The sequence below is a fragment of the Xylaria bambusicola genome, assembly GCF_022495145.1.
Source record: "Xylaria bambusicola strain CBS 139988 unplaced genomic scaffold F5B22scaffold_6, whole genome shotgun sequence".
Taxonomy (NCBI): Eukaryota; Fungi; Ascomycota; class Sordariomycetes; order Xylariales; family Xylariaceae; genus Xylaria; species Xylaria bambusicola.
In genome coordinates this window covers 118,773-141,948 of record NW_025953559.1, presented here as the reverse complement: position 1 = coordinate 141,948, position 23,176 = coordinate 118,773, and the positions used below count along the sequence as shown (strand labels likewise).

The window sequence follows — 23,176 nt, the reverse complement described above, 5'->3', positions numbered from 1 at the left end:
ACATGCAATCATCAGTAATGATACACCTAAGTCAGCTTGATCCAATATCCAATTCAGGTCCATTTGATTCCATTCGATGAATTGATTTCTCAATTGCGTAGATTTCGACATACCAGTACGTTGTATAGACGTCAGCAAGGGCTTCAATGGCCCTCTCTCCCCTCCATATCGAAGAGCAAACAAACTACAGTAGGTAGGTAAAGATCGGAAGATACGGGTATATCATCATTTCTGTCAGACGTCTGCCATTAGCGCTCACCGATTGCACCACCTACGCATGTTTTGCTAGTGGCAGTGTACTACGTAGGTATCTACTGCTAGTGACCAAGACTGTAGCATGTAGATGGAGAGAAGAATGTCAACATAGCCGGCAACTACACTACCCTCCCAATCATGGCCACGATAAGGTATCACCGAGAACACATCGACGGCCCGTCGCCAATGACCCAGCGTCTAATTGTACGAAGAAAGCCCCCTGGTTCTACCTACTTCTATCGCAACCGGTCTCTCAGCTGCCTATTACCCGCAGGAGTTCCACACACTTTGTCTCGGAGAGGGCTAATACTACTGGAAAACAGAACCACGAGAGTCGCTCCTTTAGTCTTGCAGTTGGGTCAAGGCCAAGGTCAATGTCGGTAGCTACAGTCGTTTTCGCAGGTCAGGAGACCGAACCATTTGTTCCCCACGCTCCATCTTCTCCCCGTACACCGTAGTACTAGTTGAACAATGTGCTTCGAACTTGCTGTCATCAGATGCTAACTGACGTGAAGCCAGAGCGATGACCTCGCTAAAGACTACCTAGCCAGTTCGACCTATTAATGGCAGCACCCGTCTTTCCCGTTGATCCTATTTGACGCTTGGACAGCAGCGTCAGGCAAGAAACAGTGTTGTCCACCAAGGCATTATCAAACTGAGCGTGCCTACATAACAAGGCTGGTTTCGTGTAAACGCCGACGGGCATATCTTGGCCACAATAACACAGGCACCTGGCAGGCGTATACAGAAATTCCACATTGTTTCCTATTCCTAGGATCAGGTCTACTTTCACAGGAGGAAAAAGTCCGCTTTGTTACATGTTAAGGCACATACGTGCGGTAGGTAGGTGAATCTAAGCTTGGCTAGCCTGGTATGTATTTAGTCCAGATCGAAGATGCGTGGCCTAGGTTAAGGCGCAATAACGCAAGGAACCCATACATACACATCCGCCCGTCAAGGCCCGGCTCGTGAGATCTTGAGATGCCACGGTAACTTAATCTCGACGATCCGCCACGGTATGCGGCGCGAACCTTGTTTCCAGGTCTCCTCCAGAGAGTCGGTCGCCAATAAGACTGGGTGTTCTTCCCTCAGCTAGCCAGTTTCGCCGGTGCACGTCCGATTTGCTGGGCTGGGCGTGTGCGGCATTGGCTGCGCGACGCAATCTACTTTCTTGAATACGATGTACACCATACTACCTATGGATTGACCCATCTCCCCATCTCAACTCCAAATCGCTGCCTTGGAAAATTAGCTGGGGGTGCTGACATTCAAACACCATCTTTGATGTGCTCTGATCATGCTCCTCGGACAATGGCTGTCACTTGACCTTGGACCATCCCCTCCCCCCCACACTCTGAGGGGGGGTGGTGATACACACGCTTCTGTCAGGCGCCACAATGGAGGCCTACCTACTGTACCTATCTCGTCAAGGGTGTGCAAGCCCACTTTCACATGAGACGTCGTCTCCTGCTAGCGTAATCAGACACAAATGTCCTGTGTCCAGATGCTTTGTCATGCCTGGCTAATAGATATATACATCTACAGTGTTATATCTACACATGTAGTATACCTAGGTATAGTACTTACATATAAATAGGCACATACAGTACAGCGGGTAGGTAAGTAAGGTGTTGGGCGGATAGGTAGGAGGTACCTAGATTGTCACGGAAGAGGTCTAGATAAGTTATCATTTCGAGAGCTTCTTCGCAAGTCGTCCCCTCAATCTAGCTCAACTCAACTCGCAATGGCAGCATCTCGAATGGGGTCTCTTGGAGGGGATTGATGGATGGATCATCTACCCCTCCACCCCACCGACGTTGAGACGCACGATTGTCAATGGTCGGCCACTAACTTTGTCATTATCGATAGTAATGCAAGACTTTACCTTTTTCCCGGCGCTGTCTTGATGCCGTTATATCAAACCCACCGTTGGTTTTGGTTTCATTGCATACTCATCTCATCGCCTGCCCCCGCTCATTCGGCAGCGGTGTCGTCGTTGTCATCTTCGTCGTCGAGCCATTGAGTAGATGGTCCAATCCTAACCCAGGTAGTGCATTCGTCTCTCCTACTTGGCGGTGAGATAGATAGATACTGTACCAGAGCAAAAGTTTACCGCTTCTCCTCGAACCCTGGTCTAGATAGTCGTAGCTGAGGCATCAATCTGCTCTCCCCCGGTTCAACCGTTTGGTTCTGTCACCCTTGTCTCTTCTTGCATCCTCCAGTTCCCTCCCTTTTCTTTCATCTGCTGTCATGGCTCGCCGGGGGTCAGCGTGAGCATTCGGCGCCTGCTCTCCCCCGCTTCTAGTGTTACCCGAGACTTAGGGTTGGGTCCGTATCGCCGAGCCCTGCTGCTGTTGCAGCAAGATCAGCTTCTCGGCTAGGTGTTCTGTGCGTAGAGAGGATGGCCGAAACCGAAGTTCCAGATGTAATTCCCTCTCTGCCTGTGTCGCCCCCAGCGCCGACTTGGGATCTGTGCTTTGCCGTCCTGCATCGACAAGCGCAGTTGGTTTTCCTCGCGTGACTCCCCCGCTTCTGGTGCCTGCGCAGTAAACCCTATTCCGTCGTCCAGTGGCCGCCGGTACCGTCTCAGGATACCTGGCGCTGCTGCATGTGTCCAAATCCTCTTCCAGTCCTAGCTGTATGGTGCAATGCCCCAGGCCGCATATAGATTCAAGCATGAACACTTGCGAGGAACCCACGTTTGCTTGGGTCTTGGACTCTGGCTCCCGCATTGTACTCCACCGGGGGCCGGCGAATAGCCACTCATGTCGCTGGTTCCAGAGCCTTGGCTCGCCCACGACATGTTGCGCGGCTCCCATCGTCTCATGAAGCATAGTACGAGTAGTAACAAGGGTGCCAAACCAGAGCCATCGTCATCCTCGACCTTGCGCCGTCTCGGCGGTGTTGTGAAGCTAGCTAACTCGTTGCTGGCATGGGACGAGAACGACGAGACCCCTGCTCGACGTGCAGCGGACGCCGAGTGGCTAGCAACGCTGTAGAGTATGCCCGTTGTGCCGTCGAACTGCAGAATGCCGAAATCTGACATCTCACAGATGGGCGGCCCCTTCTCTGGCTGGCCATGCAGCAAGCACCACCAGACCTTCCCCGGCCCCGTCAGCACTGCTTGCTAGTAGCGTCGCGAGCCAGAGTTTGCTTCCCAATCGTGCATTTACGATTCCTAGAATATGCACCATTGTCACAAAAGACGACTTATATCCGTGTCTTCTCTGTTGGCCACTGTGGGTTGGCGCAGCAAGTCGCCGGTGATTGCTGGGTCGGGTCACACACACCCTACCCGCGCACGATTCCTTTTACTCGTCGTCGAGCACATTCTATCTGACAGGTCCCCGGGCTGCCCGGTTTTGCTTACTGCCCAGCTTGTCGAGTCCAATTTCTCACTTGGATTCCCCAGCATCTAATCAATCGAGCGAGACATGGTTTCCGATTAGACAGAGGTAATGAAAAAGGTCATGGCTAGGTGGTCCTGATGAGCGAGCTCGGATCCGTGCCTTTTTACTTTGTGTGTGGGCCTTCTTTATCTTCTCTTGACATCTTCTCCTCTCTCTCTCTCTCACTCTCTCTCTCTCTCTCTCTTATTACACTTTGCATCTGTCCTCGCCCTTCCCTTCCTAACACGAGGACAAAGCTCTGCCTTGGTTAGTCTTTAGGGCACATATAGACATTGCTAGGCCGTTGGCTAGACCTAATAAATTGTGAGCGAGGCTTGATTAAGCCACCAGACTTATCCCACCTAGCGACTTCGATCTCACCGTCAACCCATGTGCTTGGTGGACGTCAGAGAAAATAATAGGAAAACAGAGAATTAGCGAACCATTCAGTACTAGCGACACAGTTCAATTCTGAAAGAATGGCAGAGTTTTGGTGGAAAAGCACGCTCTACCCCTCGGATCTCTTTGTGGAGGCCTGCGGCGCCATAGTCTTCGACACCTCAACGCATCCGAACAAAGTATGCCTGCTATACCACGCGAAATGCGATGAGTGGGTTCTTCCCAAGGGTCGGAGGAACTGCAACGAGACACGGCAGGCGACTGTGAAGCGTGAGGTGCGCGAGGAATCTGGATACGGAATCGCGCTGCGGCCACTCCGCCTCGTTACGCGCGCGCCGTCAGAGCTCGAGCCCGGCGATGTCGGCGACGTCCCGCGTATCTATGACGGCCTCGTCGAGCCCTTTATGCTAGACGTTCGGGACCTCGGCAAGGAAAAGGGTGTCAAGCTCGTCTGGTGGTTCGTTGCCACGCTCGATGGTACCGCGGGGGAGGGTGAGCAGCAGTTCAAGGCGGTGTTCATGAGACCAGATCGTGCGCTTGAACGTCTCACGTTCCAGAAGGACCGCGACGTCTTGAAACGTGCTGTTGAGCTTATGGAACAGCACTCGGATAATGGCGTGGTCGTGTGATGATAATAAATATGATGACGACACTGAGATGTCCGTTGATGGACTAGATGGACAGCTCGATGATTGAATGATGATTGAATGAATGGATTAATTAGTTAACGAGTGAAACGAGACAACAGAGGGGTAGGATAGACTACCGGCAAAAGGGGGGTCTCTAGAAAAATTACTTTCTCGTAAAACCACTTACCGCCCTACCCGCCTATCTAGTACTCTTCCATAGATTTTTATTCTTATTGAGTAAAGCCTGGGAATACAATGATTAATATACCCCCAGCCATCGCGACGCCACACAGCGCATAGTTGCTTCGCCTGTAGCCCACTGTATCTTGTGCATTAGGTCCGTGGGGAGGAGGGGGGTGGCGAAGGCTATCTTCATCATTTTTCTTGGCCAACTGACCGACTGGCCGCCGCCTTGGTTTCTGGTGGCTGACTGCAGATGGCGAATCACCAACATTTCCCTTGTTGTGTGTCTATACGTACAATACAGCAAGCAGCGCTTCCTTCTTCAAGCTCTCAAAATGGATACGCCTAACAAGAAGTTCCATACCCTATGCTCACCGCGTTCACCTGTACAAGAGTAACGTGGTGGTTAAACCCTTCATTATAGCCTAGCTGAACGATGGTTATACAATAATTATATCTTGATTCCAATCTCGATACTAACATGGCAGCTAAAACTGTGGTTTTTGCGTCAAACTATCATTGAAAACCCTGGAATAGGCAGCATGAGCTGACATGAGTTAGTAGACACTGGGAGTACACCGATGATTTCGCCTCGGCCCCACAATGGACTCACGAAGCTTACATCTGTGATTATGTAGAAACACCCATGGCCAGCATAGTCCAAAGTGGGAAACGATAGCCTATGATATTTCTGAAGCAAGGTTGTGGCCAAGTTGCATCGCTAATCCGACACTCCCCTTCATCGGGCCCCGCGCCACATTGTCACCTCCTTCGATTGTTCTTATGGGCAAATCTGTCATCTTAATGAGAGGTTGAGTAAATCATAAGTAGTGGTGCCGCTGAGCACGAATGAGAGGCGTAAAGGCGACGATGCTGTTGGCTGTGAATGGCAAGAGGGAAAGTGAAGGGGAAACTGGTGAAATCGTTATAGTCTCGTGTGACTTGTCATATAAGCTGTTGTAATCTGATTTATGACTGCTTATTTAGTGGGCTTTTACTGATAACATATTCATCAAAGATCCGGGCTTTACTATACAAGCTGGACAGTAAGGGCAACCACGTTCTCGTCACTACCCCTCTTCACATGGCGAGGTACGCGCGCATACACACATACGCATCCCTGAGAGAGAAAGGGGAGGACCCATGATTTAGCTTAGAGTATATGAGATCTAGAATCCAAGTAAACTCGAATTACCGTCGGCGTTGTAGCGCCAGTGTACATCGACCGCCGCGTACGATTCTACCTATCAAGTTGGAATCGTGAGCTGCTGTTAGGCTATCAATAGTTCAAAGATGATGCAACTGCGGCTATAAAAGGAAATCGTCTTAAGCTGTGGATGATGCAGCATATATAATATGCACGAGAACGTTTAGGAAGTGTTGGTCTTATGCTTATATCTCAGCAATCAATCAACGGCGGTGAACGCGGCTACTGTTCCAGCTACCTCCAAAAAAAAGAAGAAGAAGAAGAAGAAATGCGGATTGCTTTGATACTTTGCAAGCTTAATGAAGCGCCATATGAGTATCCATGGTCATACTACCTAGGTAGTTTGAAGGAATGCCACTTCCTCATGAGGCTGGCGTGCCATCCGCTCTCCCTCCAGCTTATTATTGCCATGGCTATTAGATTTCTCGCTACCTCATCAATCAAAAACAGTTATTTCGGCAAAGATGCCTAAATGGTCGGTAATCCAGGCCTCCTCAAAACCCCAAGACCGGATGATGCGTTCCTTCTCGCCCTCCTCGGTGACCTCGACATCGGCACCGAACCGGCCGAAGCCCTGGATAGAAACTCCACCGCAGTATAGTATCATGTCCATCCGCGAACAGCCGTACATATTCCGGAGCTCGGGCGCCGCTTGTTGGCCTCATGTATACCCCTCTTCACTATCCCCTTGGCCTCCAAGTTCTAGGTATGCGTCGCGCAGGCCGTTGTCGCTATGTAAAGTGCAGTCGAAGGGCTGGATGGCATTCAAGTTCCCTGCTACTGTGATTGGGTTATTTCATCAGTTCAGAGCGACGTCATGTGTGAGCTGCATTATATTCTACTTAGGCGTGTTCTTCAGAATATGTACTCCGGTCTCGGTGTATATAATATCTAAGCCCAGGAGCTACTCGGGCATTCTCAAAAGAAATTGAGAAAGAAGAGCTATAAGAATGCAAATGAACGGCGTAGGATCGATAAGATAATATGAAGTACTTACATAGTGCTCCATGAACAGAGTCCTCATGCATGAACTTCGCCGCGAGAGCAGTTTGTGAGGGACGAAAAGCCGGTTCATGAGCGAGAGACTCAAGATGGGTGTTGCAGAAGCGTATGGTTTTGCCCCTTGATCCAGCACTATACCCTTCCGGCACGCTTTCTTTCCCATCTCCGGAGTTCAAACCAAAAACGACATCAACGAACAGCGCATCGCGGTCCATATCCGTCAGTGCGTAATGGATACGGAAACACCCTACCACGCTCAGCCTCCGGTCCACAAGCGTCGTGGTGCCGTAAGACCTCGACGCCCAGTTGCGCGAATTTACGTCCGTGCGGAGGAACCCCGCCCGCACCCACGCCGTCGAGCCGATCGTGTCCAGGCCCTGCGGTACACACTCCTGCAAGACGATCACGGCCGCCGCGTTCGCCGGTAACGCTGCGATGCGCGTTTGGAGCTCGGCCAGGGTGGCTTTCAAGCGCGAGCTTGGGTGGGGGAGCATGAAGTCGATGTTTCAGCTGAAGAGAACAAATTTATTTATGATTTCGGATTGTGGTTGTGATGGGTGCGCCCCTATCTCCTCCAGTCCTGCGTCGTGCCATCGAATCTGAAAACGGGCTGCGGGTGCGGAGAGTCTGGTTTCCAGGGTACGGAGCTCACGCGTTGCCGCCACGGTAATTCGGGCTGTTCGATGGCATTCTTTAATGCCTCGCTCATTCTCGATGACATCCTTTATAGGATATGTAGTTGGTGTACAAAAACGGGGCTTCTGAAAGAATAAACGTAAGTATTAAGGACGATATATGATAGACGTTGTGCCCTATTATGAGTGGGATGAAGAGGGGGGTCCTGCTGACAACGGGACACTGTCATGCTCAGGCAAATGCTCAAGGGAACATCTGCACTTCACACGAATCCTTCGTTGGAGTGCGCGGGTCTAAGCAAGACACAGAATTACAAGTCGTATTGGAGTTTCCAACGTACTCATTCTTGGTATCAGTTCTGAAGACAAGAGTTAATCTGGAGTTTCAAACCATCGGATTAGATTAGGGCATCTTTGAATAATAACCGTTCTAATACCTATGTGAGTCGCGACTAATTATGGCCACTCGACGTTGACAGTAGACTGTTCTGAGTGGTGTGAGATGAAGTTGGTACTCTTATAAAATCCCTTAATGGCATAATTCATCCACGGCGAGACCACTATGCTTTCTATCTTACAAAGTTCTATTCTTCAGGACAACTAAAGGACATAGCGGGTTGGTTTGGGGGGAAACTGGTACAGGGATATTAAGCGCTCGTGCTAAAGTAATAATTCTCCCACAGATACTCATAGTCCTCGAGAATGCCGGACACGAGGCTCGGCATGCGCCGACGCACACCGGTTATGAGCCCCTTGGTGACATTTTCGTAGAAGGCTCCTCTCATCGTCCACCACCCGGCCGCCCAGTATCTCTTGCCCCACTCCTCTTGTTCCAGAGAAGTGCTGCGTAGACCTCGGTCGCGCAATTGCCGTGCCGTGTATTCTATACTGAGTCCAATGACCCATGGCGCCCATGATTTCTTATCCTTGCTTTGCGACATGGCCACTGCGTAAACCAATGGCGATAATATGTGCAATATTTCAGCAGCTTTGCCAGATCGTGATAATGTATTGAGGAGCTTTGCTGCGGGCTTGATATCGTCGGCTGTCAAGACCCGGCTTTGAAGATAGGAACTCACATCCGCGGGGTTGGGCAGGCTTGGTAGGCTTGACCTAGTCCGTGGCATGGACCATTCCTTCTCATGGGCTGCTCTAGCCGAACCGTCGGCGTCGGCTAGGCTAGGCTCTTCTCCCATGAGCTCTTTCAATGCATCCTCGTCCGAACGATCATCGTCGGTCGGTATGGGCTCCCGCTCAGGCAGGGGAGGAGTGACGAGTGGCCTCGAGCTCGTTATTCGCATGAGGAGGAGGCGGCAGATGGCCTTGAGAGCTTCTAGCACTATGACTACGCGCCAACGTATCTTCTCGCCCCGGCGCTTGGCTGCCATCTCCCACAGCATCTCGGTGTACTGTATAATCTGTAACAGCAGGGCTATTCTGCGGTAGAGGCCGCTCTTAGCGGCCCAAAACCTGGTGTACCGAGCATGGGGGCCAGGTATCCTGGCGGTTGACAAAGAGGGTATCTTGTTGACGGCATTACGGAGCACAGAGTCGTGGTACAGAGCGAGTAGCTGTACGCCGGAGTGGACGGTTTCGGAGGCGATCTCGGCGTCACGGAAGCGACCAGGGATGATGTAGGTCAAGGATCGCAATGCGCTCTCGATCTGCGAGACCTGGTGGGCGTTCTTAGTGATGAAGTCGCTGTACATGTGCAGCCATTTTGGCGGCATGGATGCAAGACTGGGGATGGGATTTCGCGACGTCGTTGGCGCCGTTGTTGGGGTTGTCGTGATTGTAGTTGTGGTCGGTTGAGGCACCGCCGTCTTGTGGAAGGAGTCAGCCGGCGATGGCATAAAAGAGGCGGCCGATCGGGTAGGTAATCAGCACGTGGGGGAAACGGTGGAATTGTTATTAAAAGGGCATAGGCGAACACTAATTAAAGACCTTAGAAGACGAATCGAAATGGAAAAATGAGAGAAAGGACAGAGATGATTGTAGAGACACCATATCCGAGCCGTTGTGGTGGGAGATTTCGCGTCATGGCATGATGGGGGCAGAATGGGGGGAGGACACTCAGTGAAGCGCAGGGAGTGCAGTAGCCTTGGCGTCAGTGCTTGTCGTGCCAAACTTGCCTCGGCCCAGTGGTGCCTTCGGTTGCTGTATGTACCTACCATGTACCTACTATGTACCTATTATGTACCTACTATGTACTGGATTGAGTACATGTGTAGGCACCTGCCTAGGTGAAATAGATGTCTATGTACCTCGATGTACCTACTCTCTACCATCACATCGCTAAAAGAGAGTGGCTAATACATCAGTATGCCAGCCAGGGAGTTAATGGTTCATGTCATTATTTCCAATCTGTTTTTACCCTCATTCTCTCCCATGCTTTTCATGCCTGTTCGATTACGGATTATATCTACCAAGTAGGCTACCAAGTAGGCTAACAACAATACGTTACATTCATTCATCGAGACCTTGCTGGCCCCTTCCTTGTATGTCGCTTCCGCTTAAAGGTCATATCAGGTCATTTGGGGTATCAAGACGACAGACGGAAAGCTTCAAACCCAATCCCAACACAAACCGTCACTACCACGCTTGCACATGTCCGCAAGGCCAGTCCTTCAAACCGCTCTCGGCTTCACCTTGGCCTCGAAGCCGATGGGTCTGACGTTGAACCACCCATCTTGTTCGAGCTTGTATGCCGCATTCACTGCCTCAAAGTCAATCTCCTTGATCATCTTGGCCAAAACGACCATGTTGAACTGGTCTGCCCAGTGCATGCCGATGCAGTGTCTCTTGCCGTTGCCGAACCATTTCTTAACCCCTGCCGGCAGCTTCTCGAATGACTCGCCCATCATGCGCTCAGGCTTGAACGCCAACGGCTCCTCGAATACCTCGGGGTCGCGGTTAACGCCCGCGAGCACGATGATGACAGCCTGGTTGTGAGCGATCTGGTACTTTCCACCTCCAAGGAGCACGGGGCTCTTGTCGTCCTTCTTGGGGATCGGCTCAATGTTGAAGCCGGGCGCCGCGAACGACAGACGGAGCGACTCACGCATCACGCCCTCGATGTACTTGAGCTGCTCCAAGTGCTCATACTGGAAATCGCCATCGCCAATGACAGCGTCCAACTCCTGGCGTGCCTTGGTCACAACCTCGGGGTTCTGCAAGAGGAAGAGGATGCTGGCGCTAAGGAGACAAGGTGCCGTGCTACTGCCGATGGGCATGCTGACGATTTCATCAACGACCTCAGAGTCCGTCAAGCCCTTGCCTGTCTCCGGGTCTTTAGCCGTGAGCATCGCATTGAGTACATCCTGCCTGTCCGTGGGGTTGTCTTTGCGGTGTTGTACCAATTCGGCCGCCCATGATCGCAGTGTCTTGGTAGCCGATTTCAACTTGCCACCGTAGAACAGCCAGTTTAGGATACCCGGTCGAGTAGGTCGCTTGATAGCCTCAGATGTCGCGTCTTCCATGGCTCTAAGGACAGGATGTTCGGGACCCGTGAGGCAGTTGAGTCGTTTGCCGAAAAGAGTGGCCGTGGTAAGCTCGAGGTTAAGTCGGTTCAGCTCTCCGAGAGGAGCAATCTTGTTGTTGGCTCCTAAACCCTTCCATTTCTCTAAAAATTCACTCGTTATGTCTCGCATCTCGTTGAAGTTGTCGGTAAGCGCAGTAGGCGTTAGCTTAGGCGCTATGATGCGATGAGCAATACCCCAGGAGGCTTCGTTGTCGTAGGCTGTAAAGAGCGCATCGTGTACTGTATATCGGATCTCGACAATGGGACCACCCACGAACTTCCTGAATCGCTTTTCATCGCACAGCTCTTCGGCCAACGCTGCACCTGCCACGAAGACGAGAGTCTTGCCTAACACCTTGATCTGGAAGATCTCTCCGTATTTTTCGGATAGAGTCTTCAGGGACCACCATGTGTTGTTTGGGTCGACATCTTTGATATTGCCTAGCAGAGGCAGACCCGGTGGCTGAGGAATTGGCTGAGACATGATCACTTCTTGACGTGTAGAATCACCAGTTTGCTAGTGAGAAGGATTTGGATAAAGACGGCCGGCAGTGCGGTAGCTCGGGTTTTAAAGCATTGGGCTGCGAGCACAGCTCCCTCCCTCCCTCACTCCCTCACTCCCTCATCTCACCGCAATATACTTACTGTGTGAAGGCAGCACATAACAAGCTCCCTGAGCAGTACTGCCTGAGAACTAAGTAGCCACATTACTATCACTTTGCTTTTTCGCGGGTCTAGCTACGAAAATCACGGATATCTGCAGGTGGGGAGTCCAATCGAGGACAGCTGATATGTCATACCTATGCTCATTATGGACCAATCCTAGAGACGATCTGCCGTCCTCTTGCATTAGATGACTTACCGGTGCAGTACATAGTCTCCTTTGCCCACTTGGAAGCCAACCTTCCCGAGCTTGTCATAATGTCTACGGCCGACCTAGAGATTTACTTGTCTTAATAGGATTAGATATTCTCGGCACAGCTCAGCCCAACCACTCGAGCCATTCTCTTCTGGTGCAACAGCCGTACACAGCTAGCCATATTCATGCATGATAAACCAGCCAGTGTCCAGTCTGGAAATTGAGCTAGAGTGCTTCTCCACTTTTCAATTTGACTGATACGGTAAGACTAATAAATGATCGACCAGGAATCGAGATGAGATGGTGCTCGTTCGCAGTATGATATGTCGGGCTACAGCATACAGGATACGCAACGGGACCGGCAACTGAGTCCTCCTCCAATGCCAACATATGTCGGCCATTATTACCCTTCTCGTACTTTGACAATATCGATATTAAACTGCCACGGTAGATTCTGGAATACTCCCAATCAGAAAGGTGAACAGCGGCTATACCCGTCAGCTATACCTACTATCTTTTCGGAAACATATCTCCACTAGACTTAAGCCGCGTTGCCGGTTCCTTGCAATATTGATCCAACTTACGAACCAATCATAACCAGAGTGTTACTGAGCACTACCTGTACTCAAAACCAAAGAAAGGTGATGTTACGGGTATCTACGAAAATGCTACGAGTTTTAGTCATCGACGAGACCTGGCCACAGAGACGGCCGCAATACAAAGCATCCTAACTTAAGATATGGAATTAGGAGAAGAGTAATATTATCATGATACAAAGCAACTACATTTATATTTTATAGCGACTTGCGGCTTGCCAATTCATTCCACAACAGCGTTCGCCCCCTAGTGGGAACGGAATACCTATCATTCCTCATTCACTCATCTAGAGCTATCTAGTATAGCTGAGTTTCGCTTAGATGTTAATACAACCGTCGCTTCAATCTCCGCCAGCATCTGGTCCGATCCGAGTCATTGAGAAGGAATGCAGCACCAAAGCTAAGGATAGCTAGCATTGATACTGCCATCTATTTTGGTTTTTCGAAATCAGCGGAAGGATAGTCTTGGTGTTAGATTTTGGAGCTCTGATGCCGAGATCACAGCCAGCTTAAGATGGTTATGCTGCGAGGAAGTTGAGACATCAAACCATGCTTCGCGTCGCTGAATATGAGTGTCTCATCTAGCTACCAACCGGTGGTGCTATTACAGCACAATTCTATGCGTGGTAGATGACACTGTAGCTCGGGAGCTTTGGCGCAGGACAGTATAAAGAATTCATACGCAAGAATGCCTTCAGCACATACTCCCTCTGAGACTGCGTTAGCAGTCGTGACATGAGTATCAGTCAGTCGAAACGCCCGAGCAAGCAAAAATCTCATTACAGGCCAAACTCGACGTAGAACGATACTCAGTATTATAGTATCAATTTTCGTGTAATTTTCCTCTCTATTTGCCCGCAGCAATGGTATATCCTCCGTCCACGACCATTACCTCACCATTAATATATTGATTGCATACGGCATTCAACGCAGCCTGCGCCATGTCTTCGTCCCTGCCCGGTCTTCGAGCTGGGACCTTGTTCTTGAACTTGTCTACGTCGAGCTCGCTCTTCTGGTCATCACGGCTCTCGCCAGCCGTCATCTCGCTGGGGAAGACACCAGGCGCAATGGCGTTGATGCGCACGCGGATGCCGTTCTCGGAGGCAATCTCCGTCGCTAGCATGCGCGTGAGGTGGTTTGCGGCGGCCTTGCTGGCGTTGTACTGGAAGTGATGCTGTGAGGACTTGACGAGTCCTGAGATTGAGGTGATGTTTAGGACGGTGCTAGACCATCCACGTTCGCTCTCGCTGGCCTTTGCCAAGAGGGGTAGCAATGCCGTCGTCATGAAGAAAAGCTGGGACACATTCGTCTGGTAAACTGAAGTCCAGTCCTCGAATGTCGACACCTCGGCGTCGAAGAGGTTCTTCTTGGCCTCTTCGGCCGAGGATGCCGACGTCTCGAGTGTCGAGCCGCTTATGCCGGCGTTGTTGACGAGGATGTGCAATCCTTTAGACTCCTTTGATTCGATCGTGTTAACAAGCTTTTTGATGTCCTCTTTCGAAGTTATGTCGGCCTGGATGGGGATGATGGTGTCTTGACCTTCTGAGTAGGTCTGTACGACGCGGTCTAGCTTCTCAGTGGTTCGGCCTGTGATGTAAACCTTGGCACCGTTCGCGATAAGAGCTTGTGTGATCATGAGACCAATACCCGAGCCACCTCCTGTAACGACAACGAGTGGTTAGCCATGGTAGGGAGAACTAGTAACTTAGAGTACACTCGCCTGTGACAAGGGCGACACGGCCCTTGCAGTCGAAGAGATGCTCTCGCGAAAATCTTTTGTTAGCGGAGTTGGAAACCATCCTGAGTGCTTGTAGTGGCGTTGATATTTGATGTTGTGAGAGTCGAGGTTGGGTGTGAGTTAGTGAAAAAGCTCGTTGCGGAGAGGATAATGAAGAGTTAGCAGTAACCAGAACACATCGCGAGATGATGGTCTTCTTATGGTGGTTGGCAACGCGGCGCACGAGCGGTGAAATCATGACGTCGAAGCTGTGTATTTGGTGATGGTGACGGTGGAGGGAACATCTTGTTGGGCTCAGCAATGGGTCAACTAACTATATACTCATCAATATCTACCGGGCATGTATAATGGATGACGATGGACATTCAATATGCAGTCGCTAGTTATGGACCTTTCCTCCGGGAAAGATATTTTATGATTCATGACTGAAACGTGGAGAGATGTTTTTATTGCGTCATTGCGAAGCCCCACAAATGCTGGGCAAGAGACGCTACGGCTCTTTATACATTGACTACGACTCGACCTCACCCATGACTTCTATCTATCGAGACATTTAATCATTATTCTTTCCTATTGAATAATTGGTTTAAGGGACCCCTCCTTTACGCATATCGGGATGGGAATCGACAACTCAAGCCAAACATGCTAGGATCAATCCATTGGTAACCTCTGTGCCTACTTTCATATTAAACACTCGGAGTATATTTGTACAAGGGTTAAAACCAGGGCCAGAGGCTCAAACGATATGTAACAAGTTGCAATGGCTGGCCAATGTCCATGTGCTCCATTAGGTTTCCTTCCTGGTCTATATACAATTAGACCAGACTTTATATAACAAGGGCAGACGAACTGGGCTTGGAACTGAGGATTCTGATTACAATGATCAACTAGGGCTGCATTAGTCCTTGACTAACCAACTCCTTCTCGGCTGTTGGCGGCTTGAGAAGACTCTATATACAAATGATCTGCCAGCCCAGACCGCCTGAGTCTCTAGGGTCTGTTTCAAGAAGCGAAGTCTGTATAACCTCACTTTCCAATATTGCCCAATATTGCCTGCATGTCTTGGAAGGTCATGAACAGCCTGCAATGGTCCTTCGTACGGCCGTAGTGCAAGGCGAACTGCATGCTTCAACCGGTACAGAGGTTACACGTGTAACACTTTATAATCTCTATGGTCTAAGAATGAGTTCCATATAAATGAGGGCTAGATAACCTCAAGTTCAAGTACGCCCGCGTGTCTTACCTACTATGAGCGTGCAACAGAAATCTGCATGTAAATCAAGTGCAGGGTGTTCATTGTGGTCAGCCTTGTAACAGAATGCTTTATTGAATCGACAGTACCATCTACCAATACATTAGTCGTCATTGACTTCGGAATGGCTAAGTAGATAAAAAATAGCATACGCCCGTAAATCTTAAAATGCCAAAATATTGTACTTCGGGCTGCAGAGCACAAGGTTAAGTGGTGCGTCGGAACGGTCCGCTGCCGTGCCGAGATCCCGAAGCTTCTTTGCCGAAGGATATTTACCGATAGTGTCAAGTCAAATTCTTACAGGCTACTATGAGTCAGTTGGGAGGGCCCTACTTAATATTGGCATCTTAATACCTAACGTCAATACGGAACACGACTCGTCCTACAGTTATTGCCGTGACAACAACTAGCGAGGTCCTGCCAGCGTTAAAGACGAACTCAGCTGTGTGAAATGACTAGTATTACTACCTCAGCCCTTTTCTGCCAGAGACGTCACCACAAGCTGAATACCAGTGAATTTGTTATTGGTACTACGTCAGAGGCTTGAGCTCTACGTTAATTAATGATAGTCTTATGATCTAATCGGTGAGCATTTAGACTTCGAGAGGGGTCTTACGGATATTATTCTTAATTTATGTACAGGCAAAACTCCGTCCAGGTATGTTGATCAAAGAGATTCAGCTAGAAAAGTGTCTCTCAGTGTTTGACAGAATAAGTAGGAAATGCGGTACTACGCATAGTTTTATAGAGTATCCATTTCAGGCAATCGGGCCAAGAAATAGTCTGGTGACCAAAGAATATAGTAGCCCTGGAAGATTATTGCATTCTAAATGGCTTCAAGTGCGAGTCTTGTTAATTAACAACTTGGTTATAGTACTAATCTCTTGGGGTGATGATTTGGTCCCCCTGTCAGAGAATGGAACATGTGAATTACTGTCGAGGCAAGATTGCAGTTTTTATCATGCTAAATTAGATAGAATTAGTTAAGGTGTTTTCTAAAATTCGTCGCCCTCCCCGTTAAGTTTGAAGTTCAAGTTAAAAGTATAAGTTATGAATAATGTAATATCACGCAGTAGTTAGTTCAATATTAGCTAAAGGGAATCTTATTAAAAAGACTTAGGTGTCATTCGTTCTACCCACACTTGGTAAACTCATGAGCTAATTAGTGGTTTTGATGAACTTACTGGCGATCCCTGGCCTCTACGTGGTCTTGAGCCTCCCAAGTCTTAGATATAGCATCAGCCTATACAAGTTAAACAGTCTTAAACTTTAATAAACCTCGTTAATGTCCCAAGAGATAGTGGCTTCGACTTTTGCTCTAATATATATATATATATATATATATATATTGAACAGGCCTCGTTTAGTAATGAACTCTTGCGTCAATATACACCAGTTTGAGGGCCCTCTAGCTTAGTCAAGCTGATATTTGTCACAGCTGTAACAACGCACGTTATTATTTGTAGAACCTCCCTGAGTCTTCTTAGATGATACGCGATGGCTGACCTTGTTGCATCAAGGCTGTTACAGAATCACGCTTGATGAAGAGAGATGGTTTAGATGGAAAGGTGATCAATCTCGATCATTTAGAAGCGGCTTTGGATATTGTGAATGGCTGCAACTTAGAACGATGCAGGAGAGTTCCATCTTAGGGGTTGTCAAGGTTGGTCCAAAATTAGTCACCAAGAAGATAGAAGGAGTCCGAATGGATCATACTGACCCAGACAGCTATAATGGTATATTTTCGTGTGAATGGCTCCAATCCTGAGCCTTAGTTGAATGCTTGTCATCCAGACGAGAACTGCCTTCTCAACTAATAGTCATATATGGAATATGACCTACCATGTGCATTATAGACCCTAACGAATATGAATTGATAACTCCTCTATGCTAGCGCCTTCAAGTGAACGAACCACGCTACTCTCTACGGTGTGAACAAGGTTATCTAAAGTGGCTGTATATTTTCTCACGCGGCCTTATCCATTTCATTACGAGCCACACCATCGATTAGGATCACAAGTTAGCTAGTAACCAAGCGAAGTAGCCTTAGTACCATGATTATCGCTCACAAATAAAGGGGCTAACTTTAATTAGATCCCTGCAAGCGTGGTTCCCAATAGGTTCGCCCGGAGTCACTGCATGCATGTAGGTTAGTTTATATATATGCACTGAGATGGGGTTTTAACTGATTACCACTCTGTCCTGAACCTGATCGCCAATGGTCAAGGATTTGGCACTGAATTGTACATAATAACAAGTAGTTTGGGCGAAAGACTGTGAATGAAACCAGTTCCACCAATTCGTTAGATACACTCTATCTCATATCCGAAGGGACAATAATAATTCTGCTCATACATTCGTTGATATTTGTCTTGGTTGTAAGTCACCATAAGTAGAACTGCAGTGTAAATCATTAGGTGACATTGTTACACGTGTACAAGCTGCACAAGCTGTATTAGCTGTACTAGCTGAATATGCAGTCCGCCTTGCACTTCGGTCGTACGAAAAGCCATTGTAGGCTGTTAATAATCATCCAGAGACATGTAGGCAATATTGGAAAGTGAGGTTATACAGATGTCGCTTCTTGAAACAGACCCTAAGTAGGGACCCAGGGGGTCCGGGCTGGCAGATCAGTTGTATATAGAGTCGAGTTAAGCCACCAACAGCTGAGAAGGAGTTGGTTGGTCAAGGACTCATGCAGCTCTGGTTGATCATTGTAATCTGAATGACTTCAATTTTCAAGCCCAGTCATCTGCCCTTGTTATAGACATAAAGTATTTTCTAATTCTACTTGCAACGCACAATGGGATGTGAGTAATTTGCAACCTCTGTAGCATAGATATCTTCTTGGTCTTATTTCTCAGCCGTTCTTAGCCTTCCTATATAATGTACATATAAGTGAAAGCGCTGAAAACTAAAATTCCTCATGACAGGTGTGTATCTCAAGCAATCCTTGAAAACAATAACACCTCTACAAAGCAAAAGCAGCAGTGTAAAGATGAAGTAATCACGTTTGATTACAGGCCTACGATTCAAAGTAGTACGGTGGAAAGATCATAGTATGAGATTGTAGCCGAGCAAAGTTTGCCTTAATCCCCCTTCTATGCTATACACTAGATTAACTGCCAAAACATGATGAGGATATTGGCATGAGAAGAGCCTTAACATTTCGGCTATATATCCAGTTTAAGCGTTGCATGAAATTGCATATTGTCCACTGTTGGGCCTGATCCGGAAGACCTCACCTTGCCTTTAAACTGCGTCTATAAGTGGATGTACCCAATTGCCAAAAGTTCTAACGGAAAGAAAATTGTAGTCTTATCCGGAGGGAGAACATAACAAAGAAAGAGTACCTACATAGTACGTATGCCGGGCCCACGAAGTAGGCTGCACTGTGACCCTTCAACCATAGGCGGCAACTATAGGTATGCACGTTATATGCACGCTGCTATATACAATAACGGTATTGCATCATAACAGGTAGCAGAATCGAACTAGTGGTGTGACGGTGAAGGTACATGGAGGGTTGTATGTACTCATGCTTTCATACTTAGTCTGTTGTGACATACCTGGCCAATGCATCAACCCCTGGACAATAGGTTCCGCCCCAAGCTCGGCCACACTCACCTGAGCACAGTTAATGGTTGTGTGATCTCCACTCCTCTTGGAGAGCCAACATCGCAGCTATCGAGGACCGGGATACGATTGCATACGGAACGAACCGCAGCGGATCGGCTGATTGATTCTGGAATGTAGATGCGATCAGGATACCGTGGTGGGTCGGGTATTATAGTAGAGCCACAATGCAATAACGTGGGGGAATCCTCATGCTGCTTTCAGTGCATTCCCGGCGAACGAGCGCAGGTTACAAAAGAAATCACATACATTTCATTACAATGGCATTTACCTTTATATCAGTGCTATTGATCAACCAAAAAGGTCATGAGGCCGATGGTTACTTTACTCTTGATATCCATCGCGTAAGTCAGTCTCCGTCGGCCATGGTGTTAATAGACCCAACTATGGCAAGATTTCCGTGTACTAAGTAAATTCCCGTCAAGATAAGGTGCTTATTATGTATTGTACTCACACTATGGAGTACATAGCAAGTAGAAAACTCTTCGCAAATTACCCCTCTAACTGGCTACACGGGATGCTAGTTAGATGCAAGGCATGAAGGCTTTCACATAGGGGATTTGAAAGGCGTCCGCAGCGTAATCCGTATTCGCGTTTCAGACAACCCTGGTGGACTCCTTACGATGAATAGCATTTGGCTAAGCTACTGGATATGATGGCGCCATCGGTCACTTCCTATCTACTGACCGCATATTGAGGTTGCAACTGTTGGCTGCGAAGTGTTGGCTTCTACAGGCAGAACATCTACAGTAAGTATCCTATCCTAGGTTACCGGTACCTACTTTACTTGCAATAATCGACAAGGTGTGAGTTGATGCTTACCCCTTCTACATCTAACATGCATAATGATCGACGACCACTGCGAACGCGATAGCCACCTGCTATATATGAAAAGATCCGAGACGCTGCGCTGCGCTGCAGCGTAGCATCATTATCACTATCCTGGTAAAGAAATGGAAGTATATGCTGTACAGTAATAATATGAGGCTAATTACCCTAATTACGGCCTCGTTAAGAAAAAGAGCGGGGGGCACAGGGGGCGTTGATGCCCTCCCCACGTGTTGGTGTTGACGCACATAATGGCTTGCAGGACTGGGCTGTAACAGTACGAAGTGACATTATACTTAATGATGTCGAAACTACCAGGGACTACCTCGACACCCCGTTGCATCCGGACTGCAGAAGAATTACAACCCGGTCGTGGTCGCTTCATAATCTAATACTCAATGTACCATCTGCATTGATGCATTTCGCCATTCCGTAGCGGCGCGACTCCAGACTCCAGTAGAGCACTCCTGTGATGAAATAGCGGCACCACTTGATGTAGTTGAGAATGTTGCCATGCAACTCGGAGTCTTCAGGTGCCATGGCCCTAAATTCCTCTGCGGCCGCCTCAAATCTCTCCATTGACTCCTTAAGCGTGACATCCAGATCTCTTGACACGGCGTCCATTTCACCCCGCTTCATGTTATGGAATATCACAGGCACAATGTTTAGAAGCGATCCCTGGAGCTGAGACTGGAGTTAGAGGTGTTTTCAGGAAATCCTGGGTTTCAACCAACTTACTATTTCTTTTTGGACTGAGTAAACATCATTCAGTATAAGACAAATATAGACGGTTTCTCTCCAGAGAGACCGCATAACTGCACACTCCATAATTGTCTCAGGAAGCCTTATCTTTAGCATGTAGCTGTATAGCGTTAGCTTTGTATAGCATTACGGCACGAAAAAGACACTCACTCGGTGATAGCGATTTGTGGTGCACATCCGACAGAGCCTGATCGTATTTCCATATATTCATCCGTAGTTGGCATTGTTCCGGCCATACGGTGCGAGTGCTCAACGCCCACCTGTAGCATGAAATTCTCCAGCTCGTCAAAGAATCGCTGTCGTTGTTGAGTATCGGTCGCCTTTAGCAATCCGCGGCCTACATCCGCAAATAAAGCCATATTCTGGTGAGGCGCCTCAATGTCATCCTTCTGGTCTTTATCAAGGCCCAGTTGGCTGTGAATATAGGCGAGGGATTGCTTGTAGTAAGCTTGAGCCAGCTCCTCGTGGTTTGCAGCGTCGGTATCACCTGCATCAATCTCGTCATCCCAGACAAAGATCCATACAGAGTACGCTGTGGCAACCAGTAGCTCTGGCCATTCGGCGTCAGGATACCATCTGCGAGTGTTAGTGACACTATGAGTGACGTTGAATAGAGTAGCTCACAAAGACATGAGGCGAGCAAAGTCTGCTTGCTTGAGCGCTTTCAACTTCCGCTCATTCGTGACGACTCGCTCAAGCAGAGAATCGACCAGAGTCTCTAACTCACGAACATGCTTGTTTGTTGCCGTCGGCCACGAAGCAAACACCTTGGTGAGGTCAGAGAGATGTAACACTTTTCCATTGAGTTGGGTGGCTATAGCCAAGGCACTCCCATGAAGATTTGAGGATACACATGTTGCCTCGGAGGATAACGTGGACTTTTCTGAGTGTTCCGACGTAGGCTCAACATGGTGCAAGAAAGAGTATTTTAAGGTAGAGCGAATAAGCTGAGCAATCTGGAGTATTGTAGCCTTCATCCTGGCCGCTAGTAGCTATCTAAGCTGCATGCAGAACGGTATAAAGTGCTGGAAGGGCTCGAGTCAAAGCGTTGATGCAAAATCCCGGCGAGCTGTGGATATGATGGGCCCCCAGATATTGTATGTATGACGTCCTGCTTATAGTGCTATGTGAGATTAATGTTATGAATAGAGGAAAGGGAGACGAGCCCAACCGATTGGGAAAAATGAAGGACTCCTCCTCTTCAATATCCTGTCTACAAGCTCGTAAGTGATTTCTCAGAGGCACCTTTTGTAACCACAGACTAAGACACGGGAACACGTGGGCAGGGCCAGGTTATGTGCAGGAATGGAATTCTGATCGTGGAATACCAGATGTGGAGGAAGCCCTGTCTCGAGAGGTTAAGGAGCCTGGAAGAGCTAGATTAAACGTCTAGATCCTATCTACTTGATGTATATGACTACAGCTTCGGCTTGGATTAAACAAGACCCCAGCAGGAACCTTCCTAAGGGCGTAACGAATGAGGATAGTATATGCTTGTTAACTATAACGAGAATTATGGATACCCTGATTGGTCACATTTTTCCTTAGGTAGAGACTGTCTACTTTAGTATATTGTGGCCCTGTCAACAGGTAAGAGGTAATTATAAACTGTCCACTTAGATTCTTGAGTTGAATGCACCCACCTTGCTCCTGGGTTTTCATGATCACTTTAGCCCAGACAACTCTAGACAACAATTTTGTGTCTGGCCGAGGAAAGATACTTACTGTATACACTAGATGTACAATACCTGTATACCTAACTATTTCCACGCATTCCGAACTAACATCGAACCTGGTCCTCAACTGCGATACTGGTCTGCAACTCATTCGACTCCGAGAAACGGGCACACTACGGCCAATTCTTTGATACCCTGCAAGAATTTTGTACGTATTATCCCACGGCGTGATGACGACTGAGTACATGTAACAAGTTACAATTAGGACTTTCCCGGAGGAAGCTAGACGTTGTCGTCTCACAGTGCCGCTGCTACATTACATTATTTACAGTAGTATATGTCGTGTAAGCTAGACCCACACATTGCCGGGATGACCTGATACTGCAATCCGGCCCGCGTCGCGTTGCGTCAGATACAACGGCGGACCCGACTGCGAGGCTCGCTATTACCATGTACGAACCATTCCAGATCATTTTGGAACACTCTTGGCTACATACGGTACATGATGGTAATTTCTCACTACATACTTACTGAGTAGGTATTAGTAGTTAAGAAAAACCTTGGTCATGGGTTGGGTGCATGAATATACTTACGCAGCGATGTGGATATT

The 23,176-nt window shown here is 48.4% G+C and overlaps 6 protein-coding genes across 6 annotated transcripts; 1 reads left to right on the top strand and 5 right to left on the bottom strand.

The window, feature by feature from the left end:
- Window positions 1-3,760: 3,760 nt before the first annotated feature.
- On the top strand, window positions 3,761-4,764 carry F5B22DRAFT_457711 (NUDIX domain-containing protein). The gene is made up of 2 exons (XM_047972034.1): window positions 3,761-3,775; window positions 3,974-4,764. Exon 2 carries the CDS (start codon window positions 4,124-4,126, stop codon window positions 4,670-4,672), a length of 549 nt encoding a protein of 182 aa, XP_047834079.1. The 5' UTR covers window positions 3,761-3,775; window positions 3,974-4,123; the 3' UTR covers window positions 4,673-4,764.
- A 1,542-nt stretch (window positions 4,765-6,306) lies between these two features.
- On the bottom strand, window positions 6,307-8,063 carry F5B22DRAFT_592663 (uncharacterized protein). The gene is made up of 2 exons (XM_047973947.1): window positions 7,060-8,063; window positions 6,307-6,842 (listed from the first exon to the last, which is right to left on the bottom strand). The coding sequence occupies exons 1-2, from the start codon at window positions 7,556-7,558 to the stop codon at window positions 6,724-6,726; spliced, it is 618 nt and encodes a 205-aa protein (XP_047834078.1). The 5' UTR covers window positions 7,559-8,063; the 3' UTR covers window positions 6,307-6,723.
- Window positions 8,064-8,076: 13 nt separating this feature from the next.
- On the bottom strand, window positions 8,077-9,767 carry F5B22DRAFT_592662 (peroxisome membrane protein). The gene has a single exon (XM_047973946.1). The coding sequence runs from the start codon at window positions 9,550-9,552 to the stop codon at window positions 8,347-8,349; it is 1,206 nt and encodes a 401-aa protein (XP_047834077.1). The 5' UTR covers window positions 9,553-9,767; the 3' UTR covers window positions 8,077-8,346.
- A 470-nt stretch (window positions 9,768-10,237) lies between these two features.
- F5B22DRAFT_457393 (cytochrome P450) lies at window positions 10,238-12,052 on the bottom strand. Its single transcript, XM_047972031.1, has one exon. It carries the CDS (start codon window positions 11,701-11,703, stop codon window positions 10,327-10,329), a length of 1,377 nt encoding a protein of 458 aa, XP_047834076.1. The 5' UTR covers window positions 11,704-12,052; the 3' UTR covers window positions 10,238-10,326.
- Window positions 12,053-13,521: 1,469 nt separating this feature from the next.
- Window positions 13,522-14,650, bottom strand: F5B22DRAFT_634012 (uncharacterized protein; the record flags this gene model as incomplete). The annotated part of the gene is made up of 2 exons (XM_047976919.1): window positions 13,522-14,333; window positions 14,395-14,650. The coding sequence occupies 2 exons, from the start codon at window positions 14,648-14,650 to the stop codon at window positions 13,522-13,524; spliced, it is 1,068 nt and encodes a 355-aa protein (XP_047834075.1).
- Window positions 14,651-20,258: 5,608 nt separating this feature from the next.
- Window positions 20,259-22,565, bottom strand: F5B22DRAFT_592656 (terpenoid synthase). Its single transcript, XM_047973945.1, has 4 exons — window positions 21,515-22,565; window positions 21,041-21,466; window positions 20,867-20,990; window positions 20,259-20,812 (listed from the first exon to the last, which is right to left on the bottom strand). The coding sequence occupies exons 1-4, from the start codon at window positions 21,865-21,867 to the stop codon at window positions 20,510-20,512; spliced, it is 1,206 nt and encodes a 401-aa protein (XP_047834074.1). The 5' UTR covers window positions 21,868-22,565; the 3' UTR covers window positions 20,259-20,509.
- Window positions 22,566-23,176: the final 611 nt, after the last annotated feature.

Bases quoted from the DNA above. Each gene is read 5' to 3' on its own strand.
- F5B22DRAFT_592656 (XM_047973945.1), bottom strand. From the start codon at position 21,867: ATGAAGGCTACAATACTCCAGATTGCTCAGCTTATTCGCTCTACCTTA. The intron at 21,467-21,514 runs GTGAGCTACTCT...TAACACTCGCAG, and splicing joins TTTGCTCGCCTCATGTCTTT to ATGGTATCCTGACGCCGAAT. The intron at 20,991-21,040 runs GTGAGTGTCTTT...AACGCTATACAG, and splicing joins CCACAAATCGCTATCACCGA to CTACATGCTAAAGATAAGGC.
- F5B22DRAFT_592662 (XM_047973946.1), bottom strand. From the start codon at position 9,552: ATGCCATCGCCGGCTGACTCCTTCCACAAGACGGCGGTGCCTCAACCG.
- F5B22DRAFT_457393 (XM_047972031.1), bottom strand. From the start codon at position 11,703: ATGTCTCAGCCAATTCCTCAGCCACCGGGTCTGCCTCTGCTAGGCAAT.
- F5B22DRAFT_457711 (XM_047972034.1), top strand. From the start codon at position 4,124: ATGGCAGAGTTTTGGTGGAAAAGCACGCTCTACCCCTCGGATCTCTTT.
- F5B22DRAFT_592663 (XM_047973947.1), bottom strand. From the start codon at position 7,558: ATGCTCCCCCACCCAAGCTCGCGCTTGAAAGCCACCCTGGCCGAGCTC. The intron at 6,843-7,059 runs GTAAGTACTTCA...ACCCAATCACAG, and splicing joins CTCTGTTCATGGAGCACTAT to TAGCAGGGAACTTGAATGCC.